Here is a 13,234-nt window from a genome sequence, read left to right on the forward strand (position 1 = left end):
ACAACATCATCACAAAAATGGCTCCCGGCTTGACAGAAGAGACCCCCCTTCCCATCAACGGATCAAAGGGCGCGAACGTCGAGTTCCAAGACGGACCCGCGCCCGCGAAGAAGGGCAAATACAATGCCATTCCCGGCCCCTTGGGTCTGGCATCCGCCTCCCTCGAGGGCAAGGTTGCGCTGGTGACCGGTGCTGGTGAGTTAAACTTCCTTAGCCGACCCAGATTTTTGGGTCCCTTTTTCCCATCCGATATCCCTCTCCTGGCCGTCCCTCCCGCCATTGCGTGCATCCTGCCCAGCCATCAGTTCGGCCCACGGGAGCTTACCCCTGCAAGGCCCGGGCCCGGACGGCGGGTGGGGAAGTCCGGTCGGGCCTGAGTGTCCTGCACTAGGGACCGGCTGAGCGGGCAGGGATCAGCCGCTCGGTACCACCGCCCAGTTCCTCACCAGAAATAGCCACGGACGTCTTTTGAATGCAAAAGTAAGAAAGCAAATGCTGACGTGATTCCCCCAGGCCGTGGCATCGGCCGCGAGATGGCGCAGGAGCTGGGGCGCCGCGGGGCCAAGGTCATCGTCAACTACGCCAACAGCAGCGAGTCTGCCGAGGAGGTCGTGGCCGCCATCAAGGAGGCCGGGTCCGACGCCGTGGCCATCAAGGCCAACGTGTCGGACGTCGACCAGATCGTGTCGCTGTTCGAGCAGGCCAAGCAGGTCTGGGGCCAGCTGCACATCGTCTGCTCCAACAGCGGCGTCGTCTCCTTCGGCCACGTCAAGGACGTCACCCCGGAGGAGTTCGACCGCGTCTTCGGCATCAACACCCGCGGCCAGTTCTTCGTCGCCCGCGAGGCCTACAAGAACCTCGAGGAGGGAGGGCGCCTCATCATGATGGGCTCCATCACGGGCCAGGCCAAGGGCGTCCCCAAGCACTCCATCTACTCCGGGTCCAAGGGCACCATCGAGACCTTTGTGCGCTGCATGGCCATCGACTTTGGCGACAAGAAGATCACCGTCAACGCCATCGCCCCGGGTGGCATCAAGACCGACATGTACCACGCCGTCTGCAGGGAGTACATCCCCGGCGGCACCACGCTCGACGACGACAGTGTCGATGAGGTACGCATTTTCTTTCTTTTTCCCCCTCCAGATCATCCAACAAAGAAACCTGCAAATAGGCTAACGCCGGCTTCCTTCCTAGTATGCTGCCGGCTGGTCACCGCTCCACCGTGTCGGTCTCCCCATCGACATCGCCCGCGTCGTCTGCTTCCTCGCCTCGCAGGATGGCGAGTGGATCAACGGCAAGGTTCTCGGCATTGACGGCGCCGCGTGCATGTAAATCAATATCGTCATGGGTGGGACCGGAATGCAAGGCATCTCAGTTGGGGGTCTTGTCGTTTCTGATGTGAGTGTGCACTGGACATGGCGGTTCAATGCTCGCATCGGGTAGGCGTTGCGGTTTCATATAGCACATCCCTATGTAATTGCTTGAGCTCCACTGCATTACAGTAAATGTATAGATGAATGATCAAAATTCTGATCTTGGAATTGCTTCTGTCTGTGACACACTCTTTCATCCACTGAGCCCCTCCGATAAATTGTGCCAGGTTTTCCATCCCATGTTGACTTTCGCTTCTTAAACCAGACTTTCAACGTACGCCTTGAGGTCTTTCCCCTGCTGCCCAAACAGCCTCTGCAGTGTCGGCCTCGCAGCCAGCAGCGAAACGATAAGCGGGTTCTTGTAGTACGTCTCGTACGACACGTATCTTGTGACACCACCGCCCTCGTCCACCAGGACATTAGGGTGCTCTGCAACGATAAGTGCCCCGAGCACTATAGAATTTAGTGTTAGTTATAAGAGAACTTGAGGAGGTAGTTCTATATAAGTGCAGGGAGGGCCAGGCCACAGTGTGGTCATAGCCGGTCTAACAACCTGTCGACTGATGAAACCTTCGAGCTACAGGCTGCAGATGGGAGAAGTTTCTTCTCAAGGGGGTTAAGATTGTGTCCGAAAGCCGCTTACCAGTGACATTGCTCCTCCAGGTAGGCAGGTTCTTATCAAGCACCGTCACAACCTCGTCGCTTGTGGTGTTGACGAGGGGGATAATGCCGCAAGTAACGAGGGTCATCGGCATATCAACGTACACATCCTCAGGCGTCTTCACGCCGGGGGACAGCTCCACGTCGACAACAAAGCTGTTCCAGAGGTGATAAGAGCCGTAGTCGATCAGGGCGTCGTACACGAGCCCGAGTGGGGCGTCGATGAGCTGCTCGGTGCATACTGTGAAGACCGCGTCGGTGTCTCCGTATGTTGGCGTGGGCAAGGTGGACTTGGAGTCTTGAGGACACCGGATGCTCGCCCAGTCGGTGTCGCGCTGGGGTATGGATGCTACTGCGCTGGCTACAAGACTGCAAGCAGCCAAAGAACGGAGATTTGTTGAGAGGCGCATTTCGGCGGCTTCGTTCGCACTTGTGAGATAGTTGTGCAGTCGTTGCACCTTCAGGACATGGGGCTCGCCAGTATGAAGAGGGGAGAAAACGTGGTCTGTTGAAAATTTGTCGCCCAGAAAAGCACTGGCGCGATGCGCCATGAGGGGCAGACGCACTGGTGGATCCATCGTTCGACTGAAGAATTAGTTGAATGCAGGATGCACCTCTCGATATTGATATGATCGACACTAATTCAGCTGCTTTTGGACCGGGCGATGCTGTACGTTCCGAGCGGTTCAAGATGTTATGCAGCTTTTTCATGCTATGTAACCGCACTTGCATGACGGACGGCTGGGTGCAATCAATGCCTGATTTCTTAACACTTGGATTCAATTGCTTCTAGAAGCTTTCGTCCTTGTGTCATGAACACTGAAATGAAATGAGCCTATACAAAGAAGGGCATGATTTCACTTTTACATACAGAATGTCGAGCAGGCGTGCCGCTTGTTAACTTACCGCATGATCCGGTTTGCAGACAATATGTTCTCATTCCGACTAACGTTTTCTGATGAGTTATGAGTTTCTGCTTATTACGGTCTTACGTCCCTGTTCAAAGGGCCCGATGAGGTGTTATTGATAGCATTCTCGTCAGCCATCAGATCCTGTCTATCACCATCGGCTGTATGTACGACCTGGCCATTTTGTCCAGTACTTCTGAATATGACCCTTAGGCTCACTATGTTTCCATTGCAAGCTTTGCGCGTGGGAAAGGGGATTGCAGCTCCAGGTGACTTTCTCAGTTGTGTTCTAGGGTAATGCGATTTGAGACACTATGAAGTAAAGCCTCAAATACGGACAACCAAACAGAGCTTGGCCTGATAGTCCAATCCCTGGTGAGTGTGACTGTGACACTCGCGTTGATCGAGCTTGAGCTGACTAAAGTATGGGGTGAGGGGCCTGAGTCTTGGGCACAACAGCTGTTAAGATATTATGTTGGTAACTGAAGATACGAAGTGCATTCGATCTCCTCCGAGGTTGCTCACAGGCCAAATCATCAAGTGAGCCAGCGCTAGCCAAGGTTGTGCCTCTTTTCAAGTGTTCGTCAACTTGATCCATCTGCAAAGTTTCACAGTTCACATCATCCGAAGCAACCGTCCGAGCGGCAACGGCAAATGAAGTCAAGGTAGCAAGCGTTCTGAAGATTGAAAGGTGTTCTAAATGCACATACGTGGGCTTATAAAGCTGGATCTAATTCACGGCCAATTATTATGCTGTTGTCCCTTGGTAAATCAAGTTTTGTTCCTAGCAGCGGATAGGTGACACGAGTCTTCCCAGGGGTGTCGGCCCAGCTTGCCCAGTTCCACACCCTATCCCTGGGTAGCCGCAAGGTTAAATGTGGGCTGTTGGTTAAAGCTCAAAGGCCCCGTCATTGACTGCAAATCCATGGCCTGTAGCCCGGTTCAGTCGACCGGGGCAGGCCGTCAAATCAAGCCTTGACCGCCAACAGCATCCCCAGGGCTTGGCAATGAAGACCGACCCGTCGCTCAAAAGTCAAAAGGCAACACGTCCCCTCCCGTTGCGTGCCCCTTTGCTCGTGTACTGCAAACAAACAGTCCAGGTCGGTCCGTAGATTCCGCAGCACGACTGAGAGACGTGCGCGACCACAAACCAGCGCCCCGATGGCGACTAATGCTCTCCTTGACAATGCGTCCACATTTGGCATCGTCGCCCGCGCCGCCGCGGTTCTGTCGGTCCTCGTCATCGCCCGTTTCTTCTACCGGCTCTACCAAGTCCGGACGTTGTTTAGGGAGGCAGCACAGAAATACGGCATCGTAGGTTTTGCCCGAATATGGGTCTCAATCTCGTGCGCTAACCTGCAGTGAAGCCAATGATCCCCCATTCCTTCTGGCTGGGACATCTTGAAGTAATAGCCAAGATACTAGCCAAGTACCCGACGGATCTCCACCCCCAATGCATGCCACTGCTGCTCGCCCAGGAGTACCCTGAGGTCGCAGAACAGGCAGTTCTCTACCTAGATACTTGGCCGTTCTCTCATCCAATGTTGGCTGTTTTCCATCCGGATATGATGGCGCAGTTCACCCAGGACAACTCAAGGCCTAAACACAGTCAAATGCGCGAAGAATTCCATATCCTATCCGGCTGCAATGATCTTGTCAACCAGGAAGGCCAGGTCTGGAAGATGTGGAGAAGCATATTCAACCCCGGATTCTCCGTCAAGAACTTGATGTCCCTGGTACCGGCCTTCCTGGAAGAGATCCAGGTCTTCCGGGATTGGCTGGGTGATGTCGCGGAGAGTGGTCAAGTCGTTCAGCTTGAGGCTAAAGCCATGCGGGCTACTGGTGATATCATCGGACGAGCGACACTGTGAGTACAGCCTGCAGGCAGCCATGCTGGTAGGATCTGAAAGATCACAACTGCTCAGCGACTTCATCTTGATCGCACAGCAGGCTGCTGACATTATTCAGGGGACAACGATTGCACTGTCAGAACGGGAACAACCCGTTCTTCGAATCACTGAAAGACGCCATCAGCTGGATCATCGCAGATCATAGCCCGCCGAATATTCTCAAGTCGATGCACCCTCTTCGGCGCTTCCATTTGTGGAATAGCAACCGTATCATGAAGAATTACGTGAAGCCGAGGATCGAGCGCGGCGTTGCTGAACACGCGCAGGACAAGGGTGACTCTGCTGGGCCTAAAACCATCTTGTCCCTCGCGATCAAATCCTACGTCAACGAAGTGCAAGGAATCTCTGGCATTGCAGAGGTAGACCCTGCATTTGTGGAAATTGCAGTTTCTCAGACCAAGATCTTCATGCTCGCCGGGCATGACACGACAGGCTCAACCTTGTGTTTCATCTACCACCTCCTGAACAGAAATAAGCGGGCGCTGGAGGCCATCCGGGCTGAGCACGACGAGGTGCTCGGAAAGGACACCACTGCCGCGCGAGCCAGGCTATCCGCCAACCCGCGGCTGCTGAACCAGATGCCGTTCACGGCGGCGGTCATCAAGGAGACGCTGAGGCTATTCCCACCCGTCGGGACGGTCCGCCAAGGCTCCGAGGACTTTTTCCTGACGCACCCGGACACTGGATTGCGATACCCGACAAAAGGGATGATGCTCTTCGCCTGCAGCATAGCAGAGCATCGCACCGAGCAGTTCTGGCCCCGGCCCAACGAGCTTGTCCCTGAGCGATGGTTCGCAAAGGAGGGCGAGCCTTTGTATGTCCGCAAGAATGCTTTCCGTAAGTTTCAGGTGCCCCATGAACTACAAAAGTGCCCGGGTCCATTCATTAACATCTTGTTAAGGTCCATTTGAACTAGGCCCACGTAACTGTATCGGTCAGGAGCTGGCTCAGCTAGAGCTCAAGGCGATACTGGCCATGACGATTCGTGACTTTGATATCTCGAGCGTCTGGAGCAAGGACGACCCGGAATGGTTTGGTGACAAAGCCTACCAGGGAGCCCTCCCCAACGAGATAACGGGGCATCCGAAGGAATACATGCCTGTAAGAGTACTGAAGAGGCAATGAGTGGGAGGTCGTCTGTGATTCACGGGCATGTCAAACCGATGGTATTCGCTTCTTCCCATCGGAACCTAGCTCGCGCCGAGGTCAAGATTCCCGCGCGGTTGCTGTCCACTCTTGTAGCATACCTTGCTTTTACTCGGGAGCACTCGTATTGCAACATGGCCCGGCATGCCAGACTGATGTTAATCTCAGGCTGGAGAGTAGGATGGCACGGCCGCATGCTTGTGTAATTGATCAAAACGTTGACGGTTGTGAGACACATAATCAATTACACTGTTGACAGGCGTTCAAGCCATCAGCCACGGCCTTCACCAAGTCCTGGCGTGATCGTCGACACTGACGCAGCTTCGCACGAACAGACTGAACGATGACACAAAAAGAAACAAGACATCTGCTTGAGTGAGTCCATGCAACCTGTTGACCTGTTTGTGTTGAGGGCAGTTGAGAGAAGTAGATCGAATGGTAACCTTGTGCGTTCTAAGGATGGAGGAGTTGCCGGCATTAAGGCCCTGGACATAAGCCGCTCCTAAGCCAGCGAAAGTGTCCGAATCGTGCCGGCGGATTACCAAGGGCGGGTCAAGGGCTAGACATGGGTCTCTGCACACTCAAGACCTGGAATTTCCTCAACGGTGATTGGACAGTTGACCGCCATGTTGAATCTCATGTAACTGCTCTGGTGCAAGGCTGCATCGCGGCTTCATGAGCATAGAGCAAAGGATTCACGGCAACAACTCTGAAATGCCCGGAGTTAAGAATTATCTTGGAATGAGTGAAATCCGAAATGCTGAACAGCATTCATGTTTACCTGAGTTCTCTAAATCACAGAGAAGTATAAAAGAAAGCCATTGCCCTCATTGCTGGGGATCTGGTTGTGCTACTCAGAGCTCATCATCTAGAAGCCAAAAGCACATCTTTCACCATCGAACGAGACACACACACCTCATTCATTGCTAACTTTTAAATACTTGACTCACGACCCATAAAAAATGGCCGGCTTCTTTCAACCTGTTCCCAGTCCTTCCACGGAACTGGGCCGTCTCCGCGTCCTCTCCTCAAGCGCTGGTATCAGAGTGTCTCCTCTCCAGCTCGGTGCCATGTCGCTTGGATCGGCTTGGTCCCAAGCCACCGGTTCCATCTCCAAGGAGGAAGTCTTCAAGCTCCTTGATGCCTTTGTCGAGGCAGGAGGCAATTTTATCGATCTTGCAAACAATTACCAGAATGAAGACTCAGAGAAGTGGATTGGGGAATGGATGGCTGAGCGTCAGAACCGCGACAAGATGGTCATTGCCACTAAGTACACCATGGACTATGCCTCCTACCGACTGGGAGGACCCGGCACAGCTCCGAACCACACGGGCAACCACAAGCGTGCCATGTACACGAGTCTCCGTGACTCCTTGGCTAAGCTTCAGACCGACTACATCGACATTCTGTACCTCCACTGCTGGGACCATACGACCTCGGTCAAAGAAATCATGGACTCGATGCACTTCCTGGTGGCGGAGCGTAAAGTTCTCTACCTCGGAGTGTCTGACACACCAGCTTGGATCGTCAGTGCTGCAAATGTGTATGCCAACGAAAGTGGCAAGACACCCTTCAGCATCTATCAGGGACGCTGGAATGTCCTCGATCGTGACTTTGAGAGAGACATCATCCCTATGGCCAGACACTTCGGAATGGCTCTGGCCCCCTTCAGCGTGCTCGGAGGTGGCCGCTCAAATCCGCCAGTCAGCTTAAGGAGCGCAAGGAAAAGCTGCGCGGGGCGCCCGAACTCACTGAAGAGGAGACACTCATGTCCGAGAGGCTTCTCAAGGTCGCTAAGGAGCATGGCATCGAGTCCGTCACGGCTATCGCGCTGGCCTATGTCATGCACAAGGCGCCGAACGTGTATCCTATCATTGGCTGCAGGAAGGTGGGACAGCTGAAGGACAACATCCAGGCTCTCAGCATTCACCTGACAGACGAACAGATTGCTTCCCTGGAGAGTGTCAAGAAGTTTGATCTAGGCTTTCCGCTCGGGTTCATCGGGGAGGACCCGAATGTCACTGGGCACAACTGGCTTCACTCAACCTGGGCGAACCTTGTCTTCCCAGCGGCTAAGAAACACTGAGTGAATTCGAGCTGAGGACTTTTGGTCCCAGGTGCAGTTTTGCGGGTAGCATCCCGAGGATAGCTGGTGACCCGCGCGCCGAGATTTAAACTAAGAATAGGAATACAAACAGACAGAACAATATTGAGACAGTTTTCTTACCTTGGGTTTGAAATGTGGAAGCACACTGCCTGCATCAACATTTAAGCCTTGATGTGGCGCTATTTAAGAACTAAAAGAGCTCAAAATAGTCTCAGAGCCCTGGCTAGAAACACATAGAGCGCGATGATCTTCTCTGGGGAAGTTCCACAAACAGTGCAGGCTCATGCCCGCTGTCATCATTGAAGAACGTCCCCGGGCATTGAATCGTTCAGTTACATTAACGATTATAAAGCATGATATTCTCTCCTACTTTGAGCACCGTCTTGGACCTGGCGAATTATTTGTTGCTCTTGTTAGAAGTTGAGTAAAATGCCCTCCGTCCACAGCTTTGACGGAAAGAAGAAAGCAAGCCCATAAGCCGCAGTCAACTGTCTCCTGCTCGTACATTCTTTGAGAATTTCAAAAGATGCAGTGAATGCATTTTACACAGACCCCCGTGTTCAACCAACCGCGGCATTTTTGCCAGTCCACATCAGTTCGACTTTCATTTGAAGAACTTCTCGAGCATCGAGTCGAGCTGCTCGTGACGTGTGAGAGCGTCCTCGAACGTCGCGTACTTGCTCTCGTCGCCCTCAGCAAATGCCTCGTACAGAGCTGCGATGTTCTTGACCGGGCCTGGGAGCCCAGCTTGCCAATCCTGCCACTGCCACTCGACGATGTTGGTCTCTCCTGTCGTCCGATCGTATAATTCGATCGAAGCATCGTCGCCGGTGTTGATGTACTGCCCCTCGTTTGTGAGGCGCAGGCTTCCCTTCTCGCCGGTGATGGTCCAGACCCACGATGGCTGCTTTGGGTCCGGGAATGCTGGTCCGGTTCGCCACGAGGCCACAAGCTTGGCGTCGTTCCTAGTGAATGAAGACTCCGGCAGTGATGCTGTCACGGTGACAAGGTCCGGAGAATTTGTAGGTATTTCTCCCACCTGGGTGCCTCCCGGGCGGTCCAGCAGCTTGATCTTGGGATTCTGAATCTGTATCAGGGCATGGGGATCTTCGGCGTCGCCGAGCACGTATTGGATGGGGTCCCAAGCTGGGGAGGGCAATAGGCTAGCTCGATGGTCTTCATAGCATATTCATATAATGCACTGGCAGGGCGACATGAGACTCACCATGTCCAAACCAGATCGTGTAATAGTTTCCACCAAACTTTGTGTCGGCAAAGTACTCCAGACCTGAGAATATAACGTCGCTGCCCTCCTGCTTCCCGTTGATGTTGACGTGGCTGTTGACAACTTTCCCGATCGCATCGCCGGCCAATAGTTCCTTCAACTTGACAATGTACGGTGCTAGTCTCGCCTGGATAGCGACAGCCGTCCTACCACCCGCTTTCTTGGAAAGATCTGCCAACTCCTTTGCTCTGACAGCATTTTCTGTCAAAGGCCACTCAACAAGGACATCCTTGCCAGCTGCAACACTCGGCCGAACCGTATCGTAATGCTTGTCCACACGCACACTGCACACGACTAGGTCGACATCAGGGTCCGCAGCAAGCTCTTCGGGTGAGCCGTATGTGCGGATTTTGTCGGGATTTGGGAGTTCAAAATGTTTAACGGATTCGCGGGCACGCTCTACAGTCGATCCTAGCAGGGCGACAATCTGATACCGCTCTTGTCCGCGAGGCGAGAGGAGATAGGGCAGATGAGCTCTGGCAGCCCAGCCAGAGGTTGAGTTTGAGGAGAGGCCGATGATTCCAACACGAACGGGAGCCATTTTCAGGTTATTCACGACAAATGAATAGGAATGCAATACGGTACACAACCATTACATGGTAATACAACCCTAGTTATACTTACTCCTCCGGTGCTTCTAGGAAATGACCGGCTTTCTCTGAGCCTGGGAATGGCTCTCTCGTCATCTTCGGCCGAATATCGCACAAGTGTATTTATCATCAAATTCGTGATTCCATCACTTGCTTACGAATCCATAGGTGCAGGAAAAGGAGCTGCCTAAATGCGATGCGCTATGCAGTATTGGCGTGATTGAGCTCCGTTGCAGCGCTTGGTGCATTAGCGTTGTGGTTCCTATGCACAGTAAATGTCTTTTGATTTGACCGAATTCCGTCCGTGGTACTGATGAGTTTTATAAGCGCTTTGAAATCGATAAAATGCATTCATTACCGTGTGTGGCACATCCAAGGGCGGATAAATTCGGCCGTCCAAGCATGTCCGTTGAGAAGCACTAGTACTGTTAGGGGCTACAGTCCTGGGGTGCCACTTCCTTCATCTCACCACGGCCAGTAAACATGTGTCGTAATGCCGAAGAGCACAAAAATGCGAGAGATGTTAAGGAAGAGAGATGTCTGCTCAACGATGCAAACTGCATTTAGGATAAGTCAAATCACTCTTTTACATGATGGACTGTGGAAACCGGAGACTTCCACTACAATGCCAATTCAAATAGGGCGTGAAGTTTTAAAATATATAGTGGTGTGTAATCACCAAGATAGCAACTACAGCTTCTAAAGTTTGACAGAAATCCGTTGGCAGCATCATGTCACTGTTTGATGTCCGCAAGGCATGTTGCACATTAGACCGCAGCGAACCGTACGACCTGGTGGACTCTGAAAACTCGTGGGTCTATACGCTTCTTCGGCACGAATAGCCACAGAAGATGAGTAGCCAGAACTTGATCTATCGAATATTCCGCGAGGTTGTAATTCTCTATTGGTCTGTTTACTCCTTCTGTTCTGAAAGAAGAGTGAACTATGTCAGAATATTCATCGCAAATTAACATTGTACAGGCTGAAGTAATTCTGGGAAGACAAACACAGGAGCATGAAATTTAAATATATTGAAAGTCCTTCTCGAGCAATTGCGTAGCCATTCTACTGTTGCTATATAATGGTGTGTTCCTGGAGATTCCATTTGTCACCCACCACAAGAGCAGATTGGTGAGTAAATGAGGCACGACACAAAATTGGACATGTGGTAAACACAAATTCTGGCCGAAGTTCTTCAATTTGACAACTTGCTACTCTATTTAGCCAATGCATAGATGCAATCATTCCCAATCAAGTCTCAAACAACCTTCTTCTCAACGAAGAGGAGGACTGTTTAAGCCCTTAATCCGAATCATCCTCTCCATCAGCCTGGTCCTCTCCTCCCTGGGCATTGGCGAAGACACTAACTGCCTTGTCAAAGGCCTTGTTGCGTCTCTCCTCGAGAGCCTGAGCCGAAGGCTTCAGGTTATCGGGGGCCTTCTCATTCAGGGTCACAGAGAATTTGGCCCCTGCCTCCTGGCTGTTGAGCAAGTTTCGCTTGACCAGACCTATGACGGGTACGGTCAGTCGCAGCTTTGGTTTGCCACTATTTCCCCATTTCAAAAGAACTATGGTGTTAAGGTTTGACGCATGGGAAATGGGAGGCAACATGTGTTCCGCAAAAGCCACCTACCTCCAACGTGCAACTCGTCAATGCGAGGCTTGTTCTGAACTATGGTTGCCAATTCCTTCTCCGTCAACTCGACGACCTTCTCCATCTTTGTGAGGATCACTTGTGCCTCCTCAGGAGTAGGATCGGCGCCCTGTCAAACTGTGTCAGCACTTGAAGTCTTTCGCTCATTGGACACTTCATGCGTGTCTATGGCTGTGACGTACATCGTACTCGCTGATGCTCTTCTTGATCTCAGAAACAATCGAGTTGGTCTTGCGGCCGAGCTTGATCACGTCGCCGAGCTTCATGTTGGGGCCCTTGTCGGCGATCTTGATGGACTTCTCCAGCTTGCGCTGGATAGCGTCGATGTGGCCTTGCACTTTCTTGACGGACATCTTAACGTTTGTAAAAGGGCAATGGTTTGATTCGTGATAATTGAAATGATGTTTTGTGTTGACTGCGGCTTGGTGATGAGATCAAGAGGCTTCTTAGTGGGAGAAACTTCTCTTAAGTATGTTCTTCAGTTCAACTCATCATATGAAGCTGGCTTCTTCATCTGAGCCGCCGCTTGTGCCCACGACATGTGGCTCACGATGCCGAGGTCGAGACTTCCGCAGCAGCCTCCAAGATCAATGCAGCTCCTTGTGTATATCTCAGGCATAAAGCATAAGGTCGGCATTACGCCAATGTGGGCATTGGAGAACATGAGGATCACAGCGTCCTGTAGTATCCCCCAGAGAGCGCCATCCAGGGAGATGGTGGTCCGGCGGGGGAGCTGAGGCGCGTGTTTGATCGCAACGGTAGGCCGAATGAGGAAAGCCAAGGATCCGCGACATAGCTGCCGTTCATGCGGCGGCACATCGCGGTCGTCCCCGCAGAATCCAGGTCAAGGATCAACCATGGATTTCAGCTCATTTTCCTTGTGACCGGTGGTCAGGCTACCGGCATTCACATGTTTACAGATTTCAGTTTCTCAACGTTCCAACTCATTCTCTACAGTTGTGCCATGATTGATAGGGCGAGTATAAGTTGTGGGTGTGATCGGTCAGCTGTGCATCTAGTAGATGGCTCCGTTTGAAGCCAGTGACGATGCGTATTTGATTTAACCGTAACAGGACACTTGTCCGCTTGTTAGAAAGCCTCCGGTGAGGAGGCAAGGGACAAGGAAGAGGGATGATGAGGGAAACCTCGGCTGTCTCCCTATGGCTGAAGCACGCGCCTTCTCAGACTCCGATCTCATGCTGCAACTCGTTTCTGGGATCTTGGGCAAGTAGTGGCCATCGGCAAAGTTACAGACCATAAAGTGAAGCGAGGGAAACTTGTGACACATCGTAGACAGCTTGGATGACGACGTCAAGTTGTTTTTCCGTCGATCCTTGGGTTGGGTTTACTGCGTGTTTGAAACACTTACCCTTGTCCAAGTACTCTCCCCAAAGGGTCCTGAACCATAACTTTCAAGAGTGTCTTAACGCACCGAATGAGGCCGCCCGCACCCTTGGCGAGACATGTGAATGTCAGAAAGGGAAATATCAGATGTAAAACAAGCACGTGGTACTCACGCACCCGCTCATGCCACTTTCGCTGGCTTGAGACGACTGTAAAGCGTGCAGCTCAGTAATCGGTTGATGAGACAAAACATCATT

General features: G+C 52.2%; 6 protein-coding genes across 6 annotated transcripts; 3 read left to right on the plus strand and 3 right to left on the minus strand.

Moving 5' to 3' along the window:
• Nucleotides 1–17: 17 nt before the first annotated feature.
• Nucleotides 18–1,332, plus strand: INS49_011058 (uncharacterized protein; the record flags this gene model as incomplete). The annotated part of the gene is made up of 3 exons (XM_043171777.1): nucleotides 18–195; nucleotides 514–1,112; nucleotides 1,195–1,332. The coding sequence occupies 3 exons, from the start codon at nucleotides 18–20 to the stop codon at nucleotides 1,330–1,332; spliced, it is 915 nt and encodes a 304-aa protein (XP_043023522.1).
• A 297-nt stretch (nucleotides 1,333–1,629) lies between these two features.
• Nucleotides 1,630–2,611, minus strand: INS49_011059 (uncharacterized protein; the record flags this gene model as incomplete). Its single annotated transcript, XM_043171778.1, has 2 exons — nucleotides 1,630–1,826; nucleotides 2,017–2,611. The coding sequence occupies 2 exons, from the start codon at nucleotides 2,609–2,611 to the stop codon at nucleotides 1,630–1,632; spliced, it is 792 nt and encodes a 263-aa protein (XP_043023523.1).
• Nucleotides 2,612–4,102: 1,491 nt separating this feature from the next.
• Nucleotides 4,103–5,976, plus strand: INS49_011060 (uncharacterized protein; the record flags this gene model as incomplete). The annotated part of the gene is made up of 4 exons (XM_043171779.1): nucleotides 4,103–4,255; nucleotides 4,309–4,808; nucleotides 4,910–5,688; nucleotides 5,768–5,976. 4 exons carry the CDS (start codon nucleotides 4,103–4,105, stop codon nucleotides 5,974–5,976), a joined length of 1,641 nt encoding a protein of 546 aa, XP_043023524.1.
• A 983-nt stretch (nucleotides 5,977–6,959) lies between these two features.
• Nucleotides 6,960–8,083, plus strand: INS49_011061 (uncharacterized protein; the record flags this gene model as incomplete). The annotated part of the gene is made up of 2 exons (XM_043171780.1): nucleotides 6,960–7,670; nucleotides 7,706–8,083. 2 exons carry the CDS (start codon nucleotides 6,960–6,962, stop codon nucleotides 8,081–8,083), a joined length of 1,089 nt encoding a protein of 362 aa, XP_043023525.1.
• A 625-nt stretch (nucleotides 8,084–8,708) lies between these two features.
• On the minus strand, nucleotides 8,709–9,930 carry INS49_011062 (uncharacterized protein; the record flags this gene model as incomplete). Its single annotated transcript, XM_043171781.1, has 2 exons — nucleotides 8,709–9,250; nucleotides 9,330–9,930. The coding sequence occupies 2 exons, from the start codon at nucleotides 9,928–9,930 to the stop codon at nucleotides 8,709–8,711; spliced, it is 1,143 nt and encodes a 380-aa protein (XP_043023526.1).
• Nucleotides 9,931–11,281: 1,351 nt separating this feature from the next.
• On the minus strand, nucleotides 11,282–11,986 carry INS49_011063 (uncharacterized protein; the record flags this gene model as incomplete). The annotated part of the gene is made up of 3 exons (XM_043171782.1): nucleotides 11,282–11,487; nucleotides 11,613–11,742; nucleotides 11,816–11,986. The coding sequence occupies 3 exons, from the start codon at nucleotides 11,984–11,986 to the stop codon at nucleotides 11,282–11,284; spliced, it is 507 nt and encodes a 168-aa protein (XP_043023527.1).
• Between the last annotated feature and the right edge of the window lie 1,248 nt (nucleotides 11,987–13,234).

The sequence above is a fragment of the Diaporthe citri genome (genome assembly GCF_014595645.1).
Source record: "Diaporthe citri strain NFHF-8-4 chromosome Unknown scaffold_5, whole genome shotgun sequence".
NCBI lineage: Eukaryota > Fungi > Ascomycota > Sordariomycetes > Diaporthales > Diaporthaceae > Diaporthe > Diaporthe citri.